This window comes from Pristis pectinata, chromosome 28, assembly GCF_009764475.1.
Source record: "Pristis pectinata isolate sPriPec2 chromosome 28, sPriPec2.1.pri, whole genome shotgun sequence".
Lineage (NCBI taxonomy): Eukaryota > Metazoa > Chordata > Chondrichthyes > Rhinopristiformes > Pristidae > Pristis > Pristis pectinata.
This window is the reverse complement of record NC_067432.1, coordinates 13,095,735-13,121,720: the sequence shown is the minus strand read 5'-3', so window position 1 is coordinate 13,121,720 and position 25,986 is coordinate 13,095,735. Positions and strand designations below refer to the sequence as shown.

The 25,986-nt window shown below is 37.7% G+C and overlaps 1 protein-coding gene across 1 annotated transcript; it reads right to left on the bottom strand.

The window, feature by feature from the left end:
- Positions 1 to 1,454: 1,454 nt before the first annotated feature.
- Positions 1,455 to 24,397, bottom strand: myef2 (myelin expression factor 2). Its single transcript, XM_052040458.1, has 18 exons — positions 24,265 to 24,397; positions 19,868 to 20,073; positions 13,852 to 13,904; positions 13,385 to 13,392; positions 12,372 to 12,465; positions 9,359 to 9,553; positions 9,120 to 9,273; positions 7,910 to 7,959; positions 7,761 to 7,821; positions 7,522 to 7,623; positions 7,359 to 7,409; positions 7,194 to 7,283; positions 6,964 to 7,116; positions 6,513 to 6,626; positions 4,283 to 4,366; positions 3,266 to 3,486; positions 3,130 to 3,181; positions 1,455 to 3,042 (listed from the first exon to the last, which is right to left on the bottom strand). Exons 1-18 carry the CDS (start codon positions 24,336 to 24,338, stop codon positions 2,879 to 2,881), a joined length of 1,926 nt encoding a protein of 641 aa, XP_051896418.1. The 5' UTR covers positions 24,339 to 24,397; the 3' UTR covers positions 1,455 to 2,878.
- Between the last annotated feature and the right edge of the window lie 1,589 nt (positions 24,398 to 25,986).

Below are 25,986 nucleotides of genomic sequence, written 5' to 3'. Positions count from 1 at the left end.
TGTTCCCAAATCCCTACTCTAAAATACTACTCAAATGTTTACACCCAATTATGGTTCTGATCAGTATGTTGTGACCTCTAATCACAGTGTACCATCTCGCATCCACTTTCCTCTGTTCAAGCTGCAGCCTTGCTCAACCAGACCTTCCACTCCCCTTATCTAGCTCAATTGGGTCCACTTTCATTTAGATTCAGTTTTACCCTTCCAGACAGTATTGCAATCACTTCTTCCAGCTATTTCTTGCTACATGCTATCCCTTGGTAAGTGCTGTAGAAGACAGCTTCCACACTGTTACCAAACCTCAAGCATCAACTCTCAATCCCACTACTGCATTCAGATTATTCTTACCACATCTCATCTTAGATGAGCTAAAATCTCCTCCAGGAAACTCCAGAAAGTTAGATACTATTATTATTACTAACCAATTCCAACCTTCTGCCTGTCTACTTAGGCTGAGCTGGATGTTTGTAACATTAAGCTTCTGATTGCACCTGGTGCCCACCATAAATCCTTGTGTGTAATATTGCTGGCCTTCACTCCTGCCTCACCCAAATGACTTCAATACAATCCTGCCAACCTCTTACCTACCCTCCATAAACAGAACCTTTATTTTAACTCCCACCAGGCACCATTGTGCACTGATCGACATTGGCTCTTTGCCCACAGAAACTCATTCAGTCCTCATCCAGTTCAGAAAACATTTCTCCGTAAATCATCTTCACCCCTAAAGTAATCTGTTCCTCTCAATCCAATTGCTTGTGCAATCCTATTTTACCTCACCACCAGAAACCTTCACAGTGCCAAATTTCTGGATCTCCTTTACAGCATCTCCAATGGCTAACCTACATTAATCAAGCTTTGTCTATCACTACATGTAATTATGGGTCAGTTTGTTTCATTTCATTCCTATGAAACACCTGGGAAAAGTTTTAAGTGTTAAATGCAAGTTGCTTAAACATTTCACAGGCTAGCTCTGGCCCTAATGGACATTAAAAAAAACTATTCAAGCAAGAATGGAGGTACATTAGAGGGAATTTTCAGATATAAATGTATTACAAAACTGCTTAGTCATGTGCAATTTTAACATTACTATGTTAGTGATGTTAATAGCTTGTATTGTAGTGTATTATTTGTCAACCAATTTCATTTTGTGTTTACCCAAAAGCTTTCAGTCATCCAGAAACAGGTGTAGTAGTGACTGAAACCATGAAGAGCATTTAAATAAGAACTCTCAGCTTCAGATTAACACAAAATATTTTTGTGGGCAGAGCTGAGTATTGAACTAATAACTTGAACTTTACATCAGTATAAGCTTAAAATGTATATGCTACTCTATCTTTCCTAAAGCATGAATACAAAACGTTAGCTATAATCAATTTGAATTAAAATACTATCAAGTCATTTAAACATCCTAACATACTCCCAACAAAGTAAAAGCCAATAGTATGCAAGGAGTTGATCAGGTCATTTATTCCACATTTATCCTCATTTTACATCCTGAAAACCCTTGGTTACAGAACATGCTTGGAACTGCATTTAAAAAATAAAAAGCACTTACCACTTTATGATTCATATTCTTCAAATATAAGCACCATTCACATCATGAGCAGAATATTGTCCCTTAAATTTATCATTGGGACAACTGGTTTAATACATTTGGCACAAGAGATTAGAAGACAGTCAACAGTGAAATCAGATCAAGTGCTGTGCACTACGTTAACCTGGATTTGCAAGGCTTATGTCAGCAAGTTCATCAAGGTAGGGAATCTTACTTTTAAAAATGCAGGATCTTAATAATTGGAACCTTACTACTGGTTACATCTTCCATGAAACACTAAGCTCTGTACTGTATTTTAGAGACAAAGTGACAAATTCAAAGCACACAATCTTTCCTGGAAGCAAACAAGTAACAGGGCAAAATTAGTTTATCAAGTACCAGTGTTACTTTAACCACTGAAGATTTCCAAATATTTTTATGCATACTTAAGCAGTAAACTATTACACTACACCTACCATTAGGATGTACAAGCCATTATTAAAAATGTGCTATTCCCACCAAATTCAATCAAATGCAGTTCCACAGGATCCCCTTGTTCAGTCAGTGCAGGTTAAGGCATGCATCATCTACAGTCAAATGTGCATTTCAATTTTGCAAGATTGAGTAGGTAGAAAATCTTTTTGAATTAAAATATTCTCAGTGAACTTAGGTCCAAGAAGACTATATTCCTATTGAATGATACTTCAAAGACATCACAAGGTTTTGGCCAAACTTAAGCAAGGTTATTCAAATACAAAAATTTTGACACTGCAACAATGTCAAAACAACGATCCCTGGTGTTCAGTTTGTGGAGCGCCAAATTGTAACCTCAGGGTTTTAGGGGAATAAAAGTAATCAATATACTGCAGAGCACAGACCAATAACACAAATCAAATTCCGTTACATTATGAAGAGTAAGACCTGGTGCTTCCCCAACAGATCTTCACACTTAGAGGGAGGGAAATGTATACAAGCTTTACACACCTTTCTACAAGTGGTGATTTTACAAGTCTTGTCATAATGACATTGTAAACAAAATTCAAGTAAATTTAAAGTTGGACAACATTTTATTAAAAAGTTTATCCATTCAAACAGAAGTGACCAATGTATTATCTAAATTACTATATATATATAATATATATAAAAAAAAGTCAGTCTGATAACAGAAATTACATAAACAAGTCAATATCCAATTTAAGTTGGCAATCTTTAAAATTACATTATAGCTCACATAACAGGTAAGCTTCCACTAAAGCCGTTGGAAATCACTCCAGTACAAAACAAAGCAAAACAATAAAGCTAATCAACATGCTGTATCTTCCTATACATCATAGTCTTCATTCACGCATTACGATCCATGCGCACATCTATCTCTCTCCCGTTGATTTTTGTGCCGTTCATCATTCTGCAGGCTTTCTCTGCCACTTCTGGAGAATCAAAGCGCACAGTCCCACAACCCTTGGACTTGCCATTTTCCATTTTTATTTCAGCAAACATTACGTGACCTAAAAGGCAACACATGAAGAAAATTACTTTTCCATATATGCAGATGGAACATTAGGGCAAAATGACAAGACTACATAGATACTCACCACATTGACTGAACTTTTCTTTTAGCTTCTGCCATGTTAGATCATATGGAAGCTGAAAAATAATAAGTTCTTACAGTTCTTATTTGTGCATAAGTTTTCAAGTAAAAGTTTTAACGAAAGCAAAATAGCTACTTACATTTCTTGCAAAAATCTGACAGCCTCGAAAACCACTTCCACGGTCTCTTAATCCACTTCCCATTGTTCCAGTGTTCATACTTCCAAATCCACGATCCATATCCATGCTTCTATCAATCGCTACTCCCATTCCAGTTCCCATTCGATCAAGACTGGAACCCATACGATCCATGCCCATTGCCATACCTCCAGCCATGCTATTCATAGCAGCCATTCCAGCACCTGTGATATTCAGATCAAGAAGAAAATGCTTCATAATTTCAAATCTGAGATATCAAGTTCCTACTTTCAACCTTGGGGCAGAGATAACATTAGAATATAGAACAGTACAGCACAGGAACAGGCACTTCAGCCACGATATCTGTGCCAACCATGGTGCCAAATGCAACTAATCTCATCTGACTGCACAGGATCCATATCCCTCCATGTTCATGTATTTGTCTAAATGCCTCTTAAACATTACTCTCATGTCTATTCCTCTGCCACCCCCTTGGAAGCGTGTTCCAGGCACCTACCACTCTGTAAAAAAAAACTTGCCCTGCACACCTCTCTTAAACTTTCCCCCTTGGATACAGTACTAAGAGAGTCTTTCATTTTCTCCAACAGGCTCTGGCATTTCTAATGTTACAGTATTAGTCACTTTTGTATCCCAGCATTGAAATCATTTATGGACTACATTTGGATTCAGCATCCTACACTTATCCCACAAAGGCAAGATTTCTATGCAGGATATTTTGAACAGTAAAAGCAGGTTTTATAGCAAATGGCCACTGTGCAGTGAACTACAGTAACTGTCCCCAATGTTTTTATTTCCACCCACATGAAAGCACACCACTACATTCCTTGCTAACAGATTCTATATTGCAACCTGCAATATAACGATTGTTGAGCAATGCACTGACATCAAAACTGGCTTGCTCCCATAGGAAACAAAGCTAAAAATTTCTTGATATACATCCTGGAATTTTAGGTTTGAAGGCTGAAGTCTTAAACAGTCAAATCAGTAAATTAATCCTACCTAATGCAGAAGCCATTGGGCCCATACCAGTGGTCCCCATTCCACCTCCCATGGTTCCTCCAATACCTCCACCTATTCCACCACCTAAACAAAAATGAAAAGAGATGTTTGCCAATTATAAACAACACATTTAAACAGCAAAATGTAATATCACTCAGAATTAGATTGAACCAATTTATAATCAAGTCAACCAGCTAGGCAAATATTCATAATTACTTCCACTCAAAAAAAAAATGAAGTGATGAGTGTTATTACAATTAAATCAGAAAAACAAGGACGACAGCTTTACATGAGGTACTTCAGCCATAAGCCTTTGAGCAAAAGCAAACCCCTCTAAATATGATACAAATGAATGCCACCAAATTGTGCAAAGTATCTCCCCCATGGGACACCTGTTTCAAGTATTTCATTTGCAATTAGCAGATGGCATGGGCAAAAAATTTCCACTCCAGAGGCGATCAGTAATATGAGTGAAGTGTACAGCTTCGCCAATTAATGTACAAAAGGAGGAAAGTGAGAGGGAGATGAATATATAATCAAATTTTTAGTTTTATTTACAAGAGGTTTGCAATTAAATACATTTTAATCAGTGATACCCATTTTTGTTCTAAAAACTGATGAATTCAGCAACATGAGCATTGTTAATGCTAGGAAACGGAACACACTCCACTGGATATTCAGCTTGGTATCAATTCTGTTTACTTTGCACCAAAAGTATTCAAATCCTGCTGTGAGAAAGGTTTATTGCATCAGCCAAATAAAGGCAATGTCAGAAATTGGTGTGCTGTGCACCATGCTCATTGGTTACAGTCATACTGAGCATTAAACCAAGGTGTCTGCATCTAGAACACTAGCAACACCAAGCTCCCCATACAAAAGTAAACAAATTACACAGTAATCTTTGAATTTCACTTTTTTGGAAGTATTGCTGTTTACTTTCAGAAATTAATCAACTGACCATGCTTTTGTTAAAACTGAAGATAGGAATGTTAGTACAATTATTGTTTTGAAAGATTTATTTCCATAGAATAGGATATACCCACTATTATGCAACAAATGCTAAAAATAATGCATTGTTAATGTTTCAGGGTAGTATCTTTAGTTTTTCCCCCTGCACTGCTGCAAAGACTACTTAACATGAGCTTTACATGCAAAGAAACAGATTTTAAAAATATGCAAGTATATTAAAAAAAAGAAAATAATAGGCCACTCAACCCCTTCAAGCCTACCTTGCTGTTCAATATAATCATGGCTGATCTGCTCTAGGCCTCATCTCTTCCTTTATTCCCATTGTCCTCAATTCCCTCATCTTTCAAAAAATTCATCTAATTCCACTTTTTATAACCTCCAATGATGCAGCCTCCACAACCCTCTGGGGAAAAGACTTCCTGAGATTCACCACCCACCTGTGAGAAGTTCCCATGCACCTCAGTTTTAAATAACCGCTCCCTAATCTTGTAACCTTGTCCCCTCATTCCAGATTCTACCACTGATGGAAACAGCTGAACATTTACCTGTGATGCCTCCTTAGGATATTGTGCATTTTAAAAAAAGATTACCCCGATTCTTAACTCCAAAGAATATAGACCCATTCTGTTTTTAGCTGCTTATGATAGGACAACTCTCCCATCCCAGGAGTTAGCCTAGTGAATCTCTTTTGGATTCACTGGTCCCCAATGCTAGTGTATCCTTTCCTAAATAAAGGGACCAAATCTGTGCACAGTACTCCAGGTGTAACCTCACCAATACTCTGTACATTATTTTCCTATTTCTAAATTCCAACCCTCTTGTAATAAAAGCCAATGTGCCATTTACCATCTATCCACTTGCTGTATCTGCCTAACTTGTTGCAATTTGTGCACAGCACAAGAACAGCTAAAGGGTGGAAAGCTTTAACAAAAATTCTGAATGTGGTGCTCAAGCTAGATCTTCATAGCATTGTTTGTACTTTTAATCCAGTGCTAACTTTTTATTTTCCCACTTCAATTTCACAAAATGAGAACGTGATAAAATTAATGGCATATAATGTTGAGTACCTTAAGTTCTCACTTTGGGATCTTTCAAAGTTTATGGAACTGCACTGTGATAATTAACTAAAAGGTGTGAATGGGATGGCCTGGGTAATTTTGAAGAGAGATTTTTCAAAACAGGTCAGAATTGCTAGAATGAATGAGGAACAGAACATCTTTCAAGATCCACATCATGCATCAAGTTTTTCTTCCTTTCTTACCCATTCCACCAAATGAATCACCAAAACCACGGTTCATAGCCATGTCACTTCTTCCAAATTCTCGATCAAAACTACCTCCCATACCAGTAGATGCCATTCCTGCACGATATATATCTGGAACAAAAATACAAAGGCAACATTCCAGATTGGCAAAGCAAACTAGATTCAAAATAAATTCAAATGTTTACATTGCTATAGATTTGCATATTTAAATTTCTCCACCAAAATTCAACTCAAGGGCACCAAAACCAATCAGTTCATTTCCTTCAGTTAACGTCACAGAAAAAGTTAGATGGAATCCAGGAGATTTTTCGCATTTCAGCCATTAGTAATGACTCACTGAGGAGTCAAGTAATGTGATCATGTTTGATAACCGTTAAATCTGGAAGATGATGCAAGTACAGCTACAGCATTATTGAACTTATTACAACAGAAAGAAAAAGATCCTCACCTCCCATACTGCTTCCCATTGCAGCTACACTGTTGCTCATTCCACCAATGGCACTCATATTGCTGCCCATTCCTCCCATGTTTCCACCTATCCCTCCCATGTTTCCCAGTCCTGGGGCCATATTTCCTCTGAAGTCTTCTATTGTGCCCATACCTGCAATACGAATTAAAAGTCACCAACCTAATCAAGCATGATAAAGCCTCAAAGCAGTCAGAAGAAAAAAAAGTTACCTGCCAGTCGACCCATATTACCACCACCAAAGCCTCCCATGTTGTTCATTACGTCCATTCCACTGCTAAAACCAGTGGGTCCACTCATTCCTTTGGGCATGGAAAGAAAATGACTTTAATGAAAAAAAACAGTAAAAATTTTGGTTCTAAGAAAATAAAACTTACCTCCACCCATTCTGTTCATTCCCCCATAGGCTGGTCCATCTATTCCAACTCCTAAGACAAAGGCAAGAGGCATAGTAATTAATCAATCATGGGTAAATATATAAATTTATCATATGTAATTTCCATCTGTCATTCAGAATCTCATAAGGATCAAGTCTCATACCTCCAGATGTCATGCTGCCCATTGCACTGTTCATATTCATTTGATTTGCAGCAATAGGCTGTCCTCCAGGTCCAAGTCCCATTCCAACACCACCAAGCCCACCTGAATCCAACCGAAACAACAGGCATGAAACTATCAACTGGAATAATTTTGCAAAGCAGCAAATTTCATAACTATACTGTCGTGGCACACATATAAACAGATGAGTTTTTTGGTTTCGTGTGTTGTATTAGACTTACGAGGTAATTGAGGTGTCTTGTCAACAGAACGGAAGTCATCATGTGGAACGGATCTGTCATCCTTTATGAAAAGGAAAGAATTTGTTTGGAAATGGAAAACCAAGTTTCTTACGCGTGTATACTGTTGTAGCAACAAGACAAAATCTTACCATTTTCACGTGCATTGGTCTGTCAAACAAAAGCTGTCCATTAAACATAGCTATAAACAAGTTAAGAAAACTAACAGGAACAGAGTTCCTAATTTGGATCAAGGATTTATTAGCTCTTTCTGACATACATAAATTTGAAAAGATTTTGCCAACTACAAACAGTAAGTGTGCAGACTGGAATGCACCTTCAATTAGATTTATTTTATTTAATACCGCAGAAATACTTAAGTATCTATGCTGTGCCCACTAAAGCTACTATTTTCAGATTTTGTATTTAGTATCTTGAAGTATGCTTTCCTTGCGCCTCATAGCCATCATGCACAAAATCTTAGATCCACAACCCATGAGACAAACAATACATAGGGAATTTTAAAAATATATTTTGGGACTCTCAAGATTAAAAATTGAAGTTCATTTTCATATAATGAAGTAATTTAGTTATTGGCAAAAAAAAATGGAGAGTAGCCAAAGTAGAAATCAATTGCCCAAATACTGCCATGAGGGAATTCAATGATCCTGTATCAAACAGTATAGTTGTTATTAATGTGAAAAATTACTTGCCAGTTTGCACTGCTCTGCCATTAGTTTCATGAACAGCACCTTGTTCCAAAATTTCCTGTGATTTTCATGAAGTTGCTGGATTCGCACAGTAATTGCCCATTAAACTCAAAGTCTTAGTCATTAATAGCACAGGTATTTTAATACTATGAAGTACTTTTAATGATATAATCATTAACCACTGCATTAACTTCTTTAGATGAAGTGAATTATTAAAAGAGTAAGAGTTCATGTCTTAATCTACTTATGAGAGATGTTTTTTTTAAATGATCACCTTCTCTCTAAATCTAATTTTATTTCTATATACCCAAGTGGACAACCTCGCACACTAATTCACTCCTTGTGTAATTCTCAAATTTTATTGGTGAAGCAGACAGAAATTTGTCCTGGTGGATGACAGATCAGAGGTAATGCTGTGCGCACTATGCAGTTAACAGCAGCAATGCCAGCAACCTTGTGAACAAATCAGAGCTCGAGCATGTAGAAAAGTGAGTGAGACCCTGCTACAGCATGTCCTAGGGTCTATTTTCACTTCATATGTTTGAATATCAACATGACAACTGAAAACATTCTTTAAATTCCAGAGGTTTAAAATCATCAAAAGAATCTGGTAAACTAAATTCCAAAGCTACAACCATAAGCAAAAGGATACAGATAGCTTGAACAGCTTCAAGCGGCTGTTCGAATATCACAGTCCCTATACCACGGCTCTTGCCATCTTTGTCTTCTTTGATATCTGCACGTTTTACAGTCCCGGCCATAGAAAATACTTCTTTCAATTTCTTCCAACCCACTTTGAAGTCAAGCTGTACAAACAGAATGGAAGTTCAAAAGAGCATATTCATTTTGCAATGTTTCTCCTTTATGTCTTCCAAGAAATGAAACACTTACATTAGCAACAAATACTGTTGGTAAAAGTCTTCCAGCCTGCAGAGCAGTGAGGACTTCAGGAGGTATATTTGGATTGTTGACGAGATTAGGTGGCAAATTAACAATTGGCGAACTAATATCCAGCCCAGGTCCACCAGGGTACGAACCACCCCCTGCACGCTGCATAGCCCTGCGAGCATGTTCTCCATCAGTATCCTACAGAAAATAAAAGCACGTGTCAAAATTTTTTTAATGTTAGTACAAATGTGTATTCCAATGAAAATTAGATCAGCTCCGAAGTTTCATCCCTGCTGCAAATGAACACCGATTTAGAGGCTACCTACACAGTCATTTTGTGGTGCCAAAATTCATTTATATTTCTCAATTAAAAGCAAAATTAAAATGTTGAAAGGTAATTAGAACAATGAGTTTCTGAGCAAGGCAACATTAATAGGAATGACAAAATGGAAGGTTGGTGAAAATTTTGAAAGAAAATGGGTCAACGTCTGATTCCCCCCCCCCCCCCCCACCGAAATGTTTCAACACAGGTTGAACAGTACTAGCTACTGTGTCCCTTACAAAAAGGCTAGGTTTACTGGAATAAAATAGTTGGGGTCCATACTCAGTCTCTTCACCAGTGCCTGCTTTTTTCACACTGTTTGCAGCTCTGCTGTTTCAATCAACTTAAGGCCTGCTTGCCTTGAAATGGTGTATCCTGATGACTCACCTTTTTGACAACTCTGCTCCAAATTGGTGTTCCAATATCTCTGATACAAACATTTAAAAGCAGTTCAAATCAAATTAAAATAAAATGAAAAATACTAGGATTAAAGCTAATAGGATTGAAACACAATAATATGAAGTAATTATAAAAACCACCTCCACTTCATTTCAGAGAAAACACTACAGTAATCTGCAAATCACATTTTAATTCTGCAATGGGTACAGTGCAAACAATCAGCCTGTCAATTTTAGTTAGGTGGGGGGGTGGGGGGGGGGGGGTGGGGGGGGGAGAGAGCGGGGGCGTCCTGTTCTTGCTGTAAAAATGACATTTGGGTATGTTTTAGTGGTGTACACAACAGAAATCATATTGCACCACTTCTGAAGTATTTGAATCTCTTGATACATGGCCACATGTTTTAAGTTTTTAAAGATTATTTCTTCAATTAAATGCAAATGTGATGTCAAATTTGTATTCTTAAGTAATAAAATTTGAGGAGTGAAAAGTAGAGGCCGAATTAGTGAAAAAGTTCAAAGTCAAATTGGGTGGAATTTACAAAAGTTGAATAAAGCCTTGTGACTTCAACTTTGTACATTCCAACTCACAGGTTGTGCAATCTTGTTGGCAAGTCTAACTGCATCACGAGTGCTAGACTTCAAATCTATTGGCCATGAAGTATCTCAACTGAGGACAAAGGTGATAAGTATTATTGCGTAAATAAAAACAAATTTTAAGTTTATTTTTCTGCCATTGAAATTATGTTGTCATATGTTAATGGAAAAAAAATCAAAGTTATATTTTAAAAACTATCAAAAAGATTTTATAGCTGATAAAGACCCTAAAAAAATCTCAAAATTATGGCTAACGTAATACAATATTTTATATCCATAGTTGGTATAAGTCTATAAAATTGGCACGGCAGCTAAATTCACAAAATGTAAAAATGTTTGAAAAAAGCCTGTAAAAAAAAGGAAAACAAGGAAAATGCTGGCAGAAACTGATATTCTTTCCCCTCACTCTCTAAAATTAATATAGTTCTCTCATTAAGGATTTTTTTCTACTTTGAAAAGCATTTAAATATTGGCAAGAAAAGTTAGTTCACACAGAATGAGAGTTATTTTTTTCCACTCCCAGACTTTGCTTTTAGTAGATGGCTTTAACAGTCAAATACATCTTGAACTATTACCTTCAAGTTTACAGTTGTTTGACCATTACTTTTTAACTAAACCAAAGCATCTACCATGGTATTCGGAGAGTTTTATAAATTTAAATTATACATGCATTTATTGCAAATGGACAGTTTTAAACTGAATTCTTCTCGACATCCAAAACAGGCCAGATTCCACCTGCAATATCCTTCCATTATTATCTCAACTACACAAGTTCCATACTGTAACAATTTGAGTTTTGGCCAAAGTGATTATTAGATTTTATTATTTATCTACTCCAAAATGGAAACATTTCCATCTTTACTCTAGCAAGTGCATTCATAATTTTAATCCCCAAAATGTTGCCCTTCAATCTTTTCTTAAAAATAGCCCCTTCCTTTTTAGATGTTCCCAGAGTCAAAACCTCTCTACTCTTGCAAAAACAAAATAGTTACACATACAATTTTCAACTTACCCAGAATGCTAAACAAAAATCAATCATGCATCCCCCTTTGATTATTTTAAATGGACATGTGATGAGCAGAACAGACCATCTCAAAATTCTTTCCCCAGACCATGTTTCTCATATACAATAGGATAACTGATACATGCTTGGAACTACAAGTGTTCCATTCAAATACATGATGACTGAAAATGCTCCTAAAAGAATAACAGCCCTGGCTAGCATGCCCCTTTCTAACCTCAGTAAATTTGATGCCATTCAAGACTCTGTTCCCCATGTCCTGTTCATCCATCACCTTTGTCCTCATTGTCAATGACTGAAACTGGCTCCGAATAAAACAATTTTAAAACTTGCACCCTCAATTTAAAATCTTCCCAAAGCTTTGGCCTTTAAGATCTCTAATCCCCTTTAGCACTACAAGAAACTGCAATGTTCCAAATCCAGCCTTAAATTTCCCTCAATTTAAATGCTGTACCACTGGTGGCCAGATGTTCAGATATTAAGGCTCCATGTTCTTGAATTGGTACCTTACACCTTCCTATCTTTCCTACTTCCCTTAAGTAATCCCCAAAACCTAACTCTTTGTTCAGATGCCCCAGGTCTTATTATCAAAATTTGAGAACCTGTTAAGTACCTTCACTTTGCCCTGATAAAAATGCTGCTTAAATACAAGTTGTTATCTAGCAAGAAAATACCACTCACCTCTTTTATGGTGAGTGGTCTTCCACCAAGATCATACTTGTTCATAACATCCAAAGCCTTTGTAACTAAGTCTTCCGTTTTGAATTCTACAACACTGCAGATTTTGATCAGAAAATACATTAAAAAGAGAGCAACTAAGAGGCTTTTGATCATCAAATTAAACTTCTAATGAGAATCAATTCAAGAAATCTGCTTGCCAGATATCAAACACCATAGCACAATTTCTAGTTAGTCTATTGCTTAAAATTCCAAATTATGTGTCAAGGATTTGACAGCAGTTACATAAATATATAAATTAAGCCAGATTTCTTAAAATTATACAAGTAACATTCTGAACAATGGGCAAGAACAGTCAATATATTTTGGTTGACATTTTATGTAAATGCAACTCTCCCAGGTTTTTCCAAATGTTAATGGATTTCAAGTGTTTTTATGAACAAGATATACGAGAGTATAAATTAACAAAATAACAGTTGCATTCTTCACAGGATGCCTGGAATACAAAATGTTGTATTTACTATATTGTAACGTGGTGTAAAAAGAAACATTTCGCATACAGAAGGCCAAATTCCCAGAATTCATGGGACGCTCATACTTGGCATGTTTTTAACACTCAAGTCCTTCGTATTCAACAGTATTCGTACTCAGTGCAAATTTCTGACTCAGCAAGACCACCCACTGGCCACTGGGATCAACTTTAGTTAGTCAAAACCCTCCAGTATTCAACACCATAAAGATGTGTGATGTTGCACTTTGAGAAGTGGTAGCATATCCACCGCTCTAAAAGCGAAGATAAAAACAGCAAAACTCCGAAATATAGTTCTGAGAATTTAGTGAAAAGCTAAGGTGGTCAAATGCACAATTCTTAAATATGATGCACCCTTGGTCCGAAAGAATTCCCCCCCCCCCCCCCCCCCCCCGGAAACAAAAGCTAAATTTTAACTAGATACAAAAGCTAAATTTTAAGTAGATAACATCATGGCAGCATAACAACTGAACAGTAAGTTACTTACCCACAACCCTTGAGTCAGATGACAAGTCATGGAAAAGATGAGGGGGGGGGGGTGGTGGGGGAAGAAAGAAGATATTTTAGCACACACGATTACAACATATTGCTTTATTTTAAATCTTACTACATGTAGGAAAAAGGATTCACAAAAACAATATTTTCCATATTAGAGGCTCTTGGTGCAACTACCTCCTATATTTTATGGTTACTTTTCTGTAAAAGCAATGCATTACAACTTGTTTATAGTAACACCAGTCCAATCAATTAACATGGAAATATCCACTGCAGGCCTCCAGATTATACCACTCAACACAACCAAACTCCAGCATAAAGCCGAGTTGGCAATAAATACAAAGGGCATCCTAGCTAACAAAAACACCTTAAAAAATTGAGCTACCTGTGCTAAACAGTAAGTAAAAAATAAAACTGCTGAGGACCTTATGAAACCCCAAGCAGATTTTTCCCACTTACCCTTGACTTTCCTTCAGCATCCTTAAAGAGTTCCACGTATATAACATCACCAACTACATGAGATATACAGAGGGGAAATACCAAAAACAATGCATTTAAAAGACCACACACTTACTTCACTGTTGCCGCTTAAACAACACTACAGAGGAACAACCCATTATTCACCAACAATCAACACCAGACCAGCACACCTCCTAATAATTACAATGCATAACAATTTAAAAAATGAAAATCAACATTTGCCCCAAAGATTTGTCACCTGCATCATCCGAATCAAATTCAAACAACATTTTCCATCATATAGCAGCAAATTAAACAGATTTGGCCTGTATGATATGGTTGGTGAACAAATAACAGACATTGTTACGACCATTTAATAAGCAATCTGACATTGCTAAAACAAGTTACATTTCCTGTCAATGCCAACTTTGTGGCAGTCAAAATACACTGTTTTAAGGTGACAAAGCTTACAACCCTCGATGTGTTAAGTCACAAATACAGAAACACAATACTGCAATGAAAATGCTTATTGCACAACACACAAAAGCAATAATTCAGCCATATCATGGCATAAAATCCAAATCCAAGACATTGAGCTTCACAATTAAACTGGGTGTCACCTTACAACAGATGCAGAAATCAAAGTTACAGACATTGTTCTCAGCACAAGTTCATTTTAAGCTCCAGTTATTGGCTCAGTAATAAAGGCATTAAAGAGAGAAACTTGGAACCAAAGTCCAACTTAATTAAAAAGATGAGAAAGGATGTAAAACAACTTCCATTTTCCCCCTTTGACATAAAGGCAAGCGTCAGTAATTTTCCACATTTTCTATTCCAGTTGCAATTTCCTTACACCATAAAAAGCCTAGAAAGCCATTTGCACAATAAGGAAATTTCACTTTCACTGTATTTATAAATTACAATACTCAACTATCCATTGTAGGACTTCAATAATCCATCGAGGCCTGAACTAAAACTATACAATTGGCTGCTAAACAAAACAATTCCTTATTTGGAAGGCCTTTATGCTGATACTTTGGTCTCTGGAATGCTTACACAGCTCTGCTAATCAGTCTCAAATTGCTCTTGGTCATTCAACCACTCAAAATAAGTTTTACCAAATATGCATTGTATATTGAAGAGATTTGAAAAATTAAAATCATACTCATCCATAATAAAATTATTCAATGATTTACCACCCAAGAGAAACGTTCTTGTGTGCAGCAAGCTGCAGCCAGGTATTTCTATAATAAGAGATCACCTACCTTGGGTACATTTTACAACATTTACAAATATAGCTCAACTCACAAAAAAATTAAAACTGTTATCATTCTGTAAGGGAAAATACCAGGAACACTGTGCCTTAAGAGCTTTATGCCATGCTTTCATTAGGTGCTCAGCCAACACCTGTACACATTTAATTAACATGTGATGTATGCTTACAGTGTAAAGATGCAATTCAAAATTAAGGGCACAATAGTTTTACACAGTTGAAGGAAAAACCAAAAGAAGTTTCCATGGGAAGCTTAAATAATATTCCAAAAGGCAGAGAAAGATCAGATCTTTCTCAGGGAATTATTATTCACTTATACATCTGACTCCAGAAGTAAAATATTCATAACACAGACAAATTTGAAACACCATTGTTGTAAAATTAGCTGTCAAACCAAGGAAATAGATTGTATTATTCTAAAGGGAGGCATAATTAATAAATTTGCAGATGACACAAAAGTTGGTGGGGTTGTTGATTGCAAGGCTGCAGCAGGATATAAATCAGATGGAAAGTTGGGCAGAGCATTAGCAGGTGGAATTTAATCCTCACAAGTGCAAGGTGATGCATTTGGGAAGTCAAGTAGGGGTAGAACACACATAGTAAATGGTAGGGTGCTAAGGAATGTTAATGAACAGAGGGGCCTTGCGGTTCAAATCCACAGCTCCCTGAAAGGAGCAACACAGGTAGATATGGCAGCGAAAGGGTTTGGCATGCTTGTCTTCCTAGGTCAGAACACAGAATACAAAAGTTGGGACGTTATTTTGGAACTTTACAAAGCACTGGTCAGACCGCACTTGGAGTATCATGTGCACTTCTGGTCACCACACTATAGGAAGGACGTGGTTGTGCTGGAGAGACTACAGAGGAGGTCCATCAGGATGTTGCCTGGATTGGAGGACTTCAATTACAAGGATCAATTGGATTGGCTGGGTTTGTTTTCCCTGAAGCGATGGAAGCGGAGGGGTGACCTGATAGAGGTATATAAAATTTAACGAGGCATAGAAAGGGTGGATAGAATCTTTTTCCTATGATAGGGGTATCAGAAAAAGGAGGGCATAGGTTTAAGGTGAGAGGAAGGAGTTTAAAGGGGGTTTAAGAAGAATTTTTTTTAAAAAAACATGGCGATGGATATCTGGAAGACACTGCCAGAGGTGGTAATGGAATCAGATACAATTACTACATTTAAGAGGCATTTAGACAAGCACAAATAGGCAAGGCATAGGATGCAATCCTAATACAGGCAAATGTAAATGGGCAAAAAGGTTGGCATAGACATGGTGGGCCAAAGAGCCCGTGTCTGTGCTGTACAAATGCAGCATACAAAACTTTGAAAATATACATGGATCTTAGCAACAAGGGTACAAAAGGCCAAAAGGTGGCAAGAACTACAAAAAGGATGTACGAAAATAAGTTTACAAGGGATACCCAAGTCAATATGAATGTTTACCATGAAATTATGAAAAGAGCACTACCATAGAACAATACATCACAGGTATAGGCCCTACGGCCCATGATATCTGTGCCGACCATGATGCCAATTTATACCGTATATCTACCTGCATATAGTCTATATCCCTCAATTCCCTGCCTGTTCACAGGTCTGTCTAAGTACCTCTTAAACATCGCTATCATATATAGCAACATTGCTCTTATAAGGAGCAAAGTGGATCCCAAAGGAGGTATTGTAAATGAAAATGAAGAACTGCACATAATTACATTTTTCAGGAATATTTACAGTAGGACAGCACACCACAACTTGAAAACAAATTAATAATGAATTGGGGACAGAAACTTGAAGGAAACAAGCAAACTATTAGCGAATAACAGCACTAAAAAGGCAGGAAATCCCAGGATCAGATGGTTTCCATACTGGAATTTTAAAAGAAATCATTCAAATGTTGAAAGTGTCCCAACTCTAATCTTCGTCAGTTTTCTTGATATGGGGACATGAAAGTTTGATGTGCTGACCAAATCTTTTCAAAATTGGAGAAATAGGAAGGGAATTGCATGGATGGTAGCTAGCTTTTATTTCCCCATAAGAATTTTGCTAATCTCCTTCATAAGAAACAGTCAGCTGAAGTTGAAGCTCAGGAATCATGTACAAACCTATTAAAGTAGCCAAGCTTCACAGGCAGAAGGTAGGAATGATGAGCAGGTAATCATACTTACTAACCAAGCTGATGAGATGAAAAAAAAAGCCCCAAAATCAAATCTTCCTTTGACAAATATATCACAGATATTTTAAATAATGAAGGTGGAAGTAAGAAATCTCTAAGATTTTAGTGTAAATCTTCAATTCCCAAGATTGCCAGTGCCAGCTACCTGCCTTCAAACCGTTCTATTTCTACTAGCGTGGCACCAGAAGCCATCACCATGAAGAACTAGTTAATTGGCATGGCATACTGCACTGCACAAGTTATTTCAGTGCAAACTCAGACTCACCAGGCAGATTTCCCAGTGCGAGAGCTGGGAAGTCTGCAGAAGTTTGTGCTGCCCTATTGGATTCCATGAAATGTCACTTGTGACATTAAAAAAAGTTAAGCCAATGGTCAACTGCGGCTAACTTGACTGTAAGTAAGAATAACCAGAATAAGCCATTCAGCGCCTTGTGCCTGCTCCACTTTTCAATAGGATCATGGCCAATCTGACATTCCTCAAGTCCACTTTACTAATAACCTTTGATTCCCTTACTGATTAAAAAAAATTTCCATTCATTTATTTTGGATCCAAATGTAAAAATGGAGTATTTTCTGTATGGTTAAAAAGTAGTAGGGGTCCAAAGAGAAAGAAAATAGATTAAAGTGTCATAGCCAGTTAGAGGAGGAATAAAAGCCTAATAAGACACTGGCCTTTAAATGTAGAGGACTAGAACACAAAGGAGCAGAAATTATGCCAAAAGCTATACTGATTATGTGCACCACAACTTAAGGGTACAACAGCCTTAGAGGAAGTGCAAATGGTTGACCAGAATTATACTACATTCCAAGGCTTCAATTGCATGAACTAGGGTTGTATTCCATAGAATTTACAATACGTGTTGATCTCAATGAAGTTTCCAAAAGATTAAGGGGAACTGTGAGCAACCAGGAGCGCAAGAAAAAGGCAAAGAGCTTAATTGCGGAATTAATTGAAAACAAAATCCAGGTGGTGGGATGGGAAGGGAATGTAATTACTGCATTTTACTCTAAACCAAGCTGCTGGAATAACTGCATGCTCTCAATCATCCATGTCTTTCCTTTTGGTTACTATGAAATTGGTTGCAAGCAAATTTATTATCACAATGGTAATTGCACTTCAAAGCTTGGCTGTGAAGCATTTTGGAAAAATAATGTGACACAGCAGACATGCATGTCTAATTTTCTTCTCATGAACAAATACATTTTGGGGCTTACATGAACATCAAAACTGTCATATCCTGCCACCTTACATGCATCCCACGTTAAGGAGGTCATGCTTAACAGTGTCAATGACTAAGAACTGATTTCATCCCATCCATTGGATCCATTAACCAAGTAATCGGTAATGATTTTAATAATTTTACTTGAACCTAATTTTTATTTCATTGAGAGTATTTAAATTCAACTTGCACAACCATTTCTTATTATCGAGCAAGAGTCCAAATTTTAGAAACTAATGGTCGGAAAAACTGAAATAAGTGTCAAAATATCCTCGGTTTCAGCATTCTGTCTGGAAAATAATTTCTTTTTTGGGAGAGGGCAAAGGCACAAGTGCAGTCAAGTGAGAAATATTATAGCCTCTATTAGCAATCTTCTTCACCCTAAAGTATCAAGCCTATCTGAAATTTAATCAACAGTAATAGGTCAGTTATGATTACTACTCCAGAAAAAGATGTTAGGAGACCACCTTTTGCTACTCCCATTTTTCATACAAGTTTTGATGTAATCTACACATTTATGCCCCCTGCCAACTTCCCAGTCAAGAAAAAAAAAGCGAACTGTCTTTTAGAAAGTTCACAACATAAATGGGGGCTGAAGCTACAACTTCAGTGCCTTGGAAATAATTTCAATGCTCTCAACATAGGTTGAGAATAGCTAACATTTCAACAGGTATCTCAACAATCTACTTGAATTAGAAAAGCTCCACGCGTTGGCTTTTCAATCCCGCCAAAGGTACATTCTGTACTACAAATATCTTATGTTGCAGACTTCTTGGATACCTAGAGAACAGTAGAATAGTTTTTTTCTGAAATATGTTTTTGAGAGTCTAGGTATCAAAAAATCAGTGACAAACTTTTGGTTGGATTACGTTAACGATACAGCTCATGAAAGCTTCAATGTATTTCTGCTTGTGAAGTACAGGATATTGGAACAATTAAAGCACATGAAGCAAGCACATGGAGCTCTTAAAACAGCTTTTCTCATTTCTCCCCACTATAGGACAACAATTTTTATTTTTATGCACGGTTGATCTTATTGTTACAAATTAACTACAATAAAATATTTCACTTGTTTCAGAGCAAAAGGTCAGTTTTATGATCATATCTACAATTGCCTCAGAAACTGCTATGTTTCATGGCCTGATTTTGGTTTCACGGCCTGATTTTGGTTTCACTACCACTGCTTATAACATGTATATACAGTAAGTTACTTAAATTTTAGCTTTTTAAGTTACTTTCAATTACTATTCATCAGTAAATCAAAAACAAGCAAAACCCCAAAGTCTGAAAGACGTTAACATCTGGAAGGCATAGTTATTTTATGAAAAATTGCTTCCATAAGTTACCTTTCTCTCGCATGAGGTCTTTAATCACTTGCCACTTTGTATCATATGGAATGTTGCTGATAAAAACTCGGTTGCGGTTATAAGCCTTCTTGTCGCCATTTGCCGTCTTGTCTTTTGAATATGGATGAAATCTGTTGGACTTCTTAGTTACTACAGGTTTGTCCTTCAAACTTGATTTTTCGTTTTTTGAAGGCTCATCTTCTTCACTATGTGTTAAAGAAAAATACAAAGTCACACAAAATACTCAAATGTTCTCAAAAAGACACACCTTTCTAAAAATTACCACCCAATAACAAACAAATTTTAATGGAATTTAAGTGAGGCAACAACACAAAATTTTACAATATGTTAAACTTCGTTTCAGAATGTTCAATACATAAATATGTATTTTCAAAAAGCCAAGTGACTGCACATTGAACTATCGGTGATCAATGATTCAATTACCTCAATCCTTAATTCTGACAAAGGGTCCTGCACCTGCAAAGTTAACTGTTTCCCCTTCCACAGATGCTACCTAACCTGCTGAATGTTTCAGGCACATTTTGTTATCATTCAGTTATCCCTTGCTTGCACCCAAATTTTCACCAGGGAAACAATACCAAGCAAATTGAGGAGTTCCTGGCTGACAGGTCTCTGGGTCCTGGTGAAGTTCACCTTGGGGTCTTAAAATGAGTGACTAGAGGGACAGTTGATATGTTTCGTTTCAATTTTTCCTGAATTTCCTCAATTAAGGTTTAATTAAATTCAAAAATAACAAATGTAACTTAAATTAAGGATTTCCATTCCCAAGGGAGAAATGCAACATCCAGTCCCATCCAGCACCAAAAATAAAGGTGCCATAGTGACTAACCAATGGGACAAACCATCCCCCAATCATGATGACATCCTGGAGGAAAGGGGAAAGGTGTGACACAGGGAAGAGTGTATCTGGCCAATGGGAAGCTTGGAGGAGGGGTCAGCCCAGAGGTGGATAACAGCTTGCTGATAAGGTCTGGGGGCAGGTATTTATTTCCTTCCATCCCTTGTTCTCAGTTACTAAGCTCTGTTACAGCACATTCAACATAGGCTCTCAGAATAAAGTACAATAAAGCAAAACTCCCACAAACAATCACACCCTGGATCTGATGCAGCAGAAATCCTTTTGAAAGCTGAAGGAAACAGCAAGCCTAGTTGTGCGCTGTTGTTAATTCTGTCATTGGTGGGGCCCAGGACAAGGACGCAGCCAATAGGAGAAAAGAGCAGGAGTAAACAAAACTTTCCGTTTGACACAGCGTAAGCAATTTCATTACATCACCGATCAGCAATTACCAAAATATTTGATCCACAAGCAGCAGCATCATGGATTTTTCTCTTTTGCCTTTTAATAGATGAAATAGCACCAAAAAAATGTGACAGCATTCTACAAGCATGTCATATACTGAGTTACAAAGTATTACTGGACTTGGAAGTTCAGTCTGAGCCAAGAGAAAAACATCTGTTATTTAATCTGAGCCAAACATCTGTCATTAAGAAAATATTGCGAACTCTTACATGGCACTTTGAAAAATTCAAGGTAATCAAGCAAAGTCAACATAGTTTTGTGCAAGGAAAATCATGTTTGAAAAATTCATTACAGTTCTTTGCAGAAGTAACATACTGTGGATAACGGGGAACTGGTGGATTTACCACCTTTCCAAAAAGCATTTGAAAAGGAGCTCAGTTAAAGTTCCTTAGGGAAAATAAACACTCATGGTGTAGAGAATAACAAAATGGCTTAGTTAGAAGGTTGACACACCAAGAGAAAACAGTAGGTATATTTTTGTTTCCCATTGGTAAGATGTAATGAGTATTATTCACCAGGGATTAGTGCTGGGACCTGAACTTTTCATAATTTACAAAAATAACAGCAAAGTTAAAGATATGCAGAAAAGTAAATTGTGAAGAGAATGAAAGGAGGCTACAAGGGATGTGGGTTTAGTGAATGGGCAAAGATTTGACAAATGGAAGACACTGTTGGAAAATATCCATTTTTAGTGGGAAAAGTAAAAAAAAATCTAAATAGTGAAGATGAAGAACCCTGAGCATCCTTGTGTACGAGTTGTTAAAGGCTGGTATACAAAATACCATAATATAATGGAAAAAAAATTATTGTTAATTGCTGTGAAAAATTATAAACAGGATGGTTGTGCTTCAGTTATGAAGGGCATTTATACAATCACATCTGCAATACTGTACAGTAGTAGTCTTCTTATTTAAGGAAGATGTTAATACATTTGAAACAACAAGAGAATGCTAACTAGACTAAAACCTGGAATGGATGAAAAAGTTGGACAGGCTAGGTTTGTATCTACTGGAGTTTAGAAGAGAGAGAAGGAACTTGAATGAAATCCTGAGAGATCTTGACAGGGTGGATGTGGAAAAGGTGTTTTCTCTTTGAGGAGAATCTACAATTAGGGGTCACTATTCATTTAATGGTTGCCCATTTAAAACAGATGAGAATTTTTTTTCCTTTCAAAGGGTCTTTGGAATTCCTCCTCAAAATAGTGAGGAGGTAAGTAGATTCTTGATAAGGGGGTGAGTGAAACTTAACATGGGTAGACTGCATTGTCAACTCAAGGTTACAATCAAATCAACCATGGTCTTATTCAATGGCAGAATAGGTTTGAGGGGCAGAGTGGTCTACTCCTGCTAAATGTTCATATGTCCAAATCATGCCATTAGATTTTTTAACATGCAGCTAGACAAATAGACCCCCAATTTAATTGAAAGACCAATACCTCTAACCATATAGCACTAACCACATGCAATTCCTGGACTAGGCTTGAACTCACAGAAGATTGCTGCCAACAGAATAACAGTCACTTTGCAACACAGGTGTTGATGTGATTAAAAAGTCATTTCTTTCATGCCTACGGATCCCATAAAACATGGAACCTGGACTTCAAAGTCAGATTAGAAAACAACAAGATGCTGGAGGAACTCAACAGGCCAGGCAGCATCCATGAAGAAAAGGAGATGTTTCGGGTCAGGACCCTTCTTCAGGACTTTCCTGAGTCCTGCTGGGTTCCTCCAGCATCTTGTTTTTACATCTAGATTCCAGCATCTGCAGTTCTGTATTTCCCTTCAAAGTCAGATGCCAGGATATCTCTTGCAAGCATCACCACTGAAATACCACACATAGGTCATGTTTTTCCGAAAAGTTGGTTAAGTCAGAATTTAAAAAAAAGGAAGCAAAAATAAAGAGGATTCTGCTAGTCTGCTCAATTCACCTGTTCTAAATTGGATAGTCTATTAAGGTGCTGAAATTCAAATTTAGTTGCTGAAAAGCAGAATACTTCTTGAATAATATAGAAATTTGCGAGGAGTAACTTAACTGAAACCGCATTGGCAAGTTCTCAAAATTACAAATGCTAATTGAAAAATACCTAAACGTCACATACATCACTCAAGAGTAAATAAATGCAGACACCGTATTCTCCATATATCAGCTTTCCGCCCTTACATTTACATTTAAGTAGCAGTGGAATCTCTTCCACACACCACTATTATGCATATTCCCTCTACAAAGTACTGCTGTAAAAATGCCCATGTAAACACAGATGGAATGCTGCTTTTCCAATGTTCTGAATGAATTAAATGCAAAAAGCTTATAACAGTACACGTGGGCAACTTTGTCAGCCGTTTAATGACATAATTACTGCAATTTTCCTCAATAACAAAGATGAGAATAAAATAATTAGACCACAAATGCACAAATAAACATTTGGATCGTGGCTGCGGAATGCTTGATCCATACTGAGTATTCCATAATTAACCAGCCTTTAACATTGCCAAGATCCAAGTCTTAGGAGTCGTTTTTACAACGAAGAATCACCGAAGGGAATAAATAAAATCCCCCAATACAAAGGCACCCTGCTCAAATCAGGAGCACGATTTCCTGCATTTTCTATTCAACTCCACATTTAAATACGCATGCTGCACGCAAATTAACAAAGGGAAAAACGCTGATGTTGCGTTTGACTTTAAGGGTGCTCAATGAAAGAACAATCGTGGAGTCAAGCCCTGAGGTTTTCCCAGACGAAAAGATTCCGGACACCATATTGCAACGAAAATTTGCATTAAGATCACACGACAAAGCGAACCTTTACTCGCAGAAGGGGGGATGTGAGAACGCCGGCTGTTGAGCCTAGAGTAAAACTTTGGACCTCCGAGGAAACAAGCTGTCAGCTGAGGGGCGGTGGGGTGGAAGGGAAGGGAGGGAAGACCGTGCCCCATCCCAGCACCAGGGGCTGACGGTGCACCACCTGCAGCCGGAGGCGGGGGGCTCGCCCGCAGCCCGGACCGCGGGCCGCGCGTCCCCTCACCCAGGTTCGCCACCCAAACACCACATGGAGGGATGGAAGAGGAAAGCTCATTACGTTTTATCTGGCGTCTCGTTCTCTCCGTGCGGGCTGCTTTCGCCGTGCTGGGTCTCCTCTTTGATCTCTTCCATCACGTTCCTCCCGCAACACGGAGCCGACCGCCGTCGGACACCAGAGCTCCCCGTCCCGGGCGCTCCGCGAAGCGCTGCGCAAATCCCGCCCTCCCCGGGCGCGCAGTATCGCGAGCTTTACATTGCTCGCAACACGTCTGCCCTTTCAAACACTCCAGCGACTGGGTCGGTCCTGTGGTCCAGCATGAAGATCTGGGTTTTTTTCTTCACCTACTGCATTTCCAACTCTACTTTTTAATTTTGTCGGTATATTCAGGTTTAGATATAGTGATATGCCAAACTGCTGGCACCGGACTGCGTTTGCACTAATATGACAACTAATAATGACATGGAGAAACAGGTATTTGCACATCACCCTCCCAAGACTGCTTTACAGGCAATGGCTTACTTTTGAACTGTGGTCACTATTGCAGGAATGGCAGCAGCCGATTAGAGCGAGAGGCGGAACACCACAGGCCACCTCTTGTACTACCATGGACTTGTCTCTCTATATTTTTGCACTAATATCTTGTATTGAACACTTTTTCTTCAGTGGTATAATTTATGTGTAATTTGTGTTCTGTGTGTTGTCTGAATCTACGTGACTGCGATGCTGCTGCAAGTAAGATTTTCGTTGCACCTGTACCTCACCGTACTTGCGCATATGATAATAAACTCGACTTGACAATTTGAACATTGCTAGCTTCCATGACAGCAATTTAGTAAAGGCCAGATTTTCCATTTTAGTATAGATTGGGAGGTTTATATCGGCCAGAACATAATGAAAAACTCCATTGCTTTTCTTCGAAGTAGTCCTATGGGTTCTTTTTTTAAGTTCTCCTGAGAGAGTAGTTCATTCATCCTAAAACTAGTCTGGCACTGTAGTGTCAGCTTAGATTTTTGTTAGAAATCTTCTAATTTATAACTCAAACATAGCAGTGCTACTTACTAAAATAGATCAAGGTGAATTTCATTGGCTAATGTCAATGACTCTGAATGCAACCACCATTGTTTAGCCATTTAAATCGTAGTAAGTCAAATGGCACAATAAATAATGACACTGTTTCACAGTTCCAGAGATCCAAGTTTGACCCTGATCTTGGACACTGATAGTGTGGGGTTTGCACGTTCTCTTTGTAAACTTGTGGGTTTCCGTTGGGTGCTCTGGGTTTCTCCCACATCCCAAGGATGTGCTGGTAAGTTAATTGGCTAAACTGCCTTGTAGGTAAGTAGAAAAGAACCAAAGGGAGAAAAAGCTGCAGGAGTACGTGGAAATAAGGAGAGGGGGAATAAAACTGAAGGGATCTTTGATCTGCTGGATGCTGGTGATAGGCCTAATGGCCCCCTATGTCGTATTATGTACGTAAATCCAGAACAACCAGACTTGCGTCATCAAATGTGTAAAATCTAAAGAATGTATTACTTTTTAAAATATTTTACTTACATTTTAATAAATATTTAAAAACTGTTAAATGGTGTGAAGGTTTTACAGCTGTTATCACTGGGGACAGGGCTTTGCTAGCTATCAAAACCATAGGGGCATTTCAGGACTTTCTGACAGTGATACTTGCAATCCTGCCACTGTTCAGGTCATGTAGCTGCAGTTCAGGATGCTTTAGACCAGCAAGGGAGATTAGGCAGTTGTCAACCACTCCAGCAAGAATGGGCT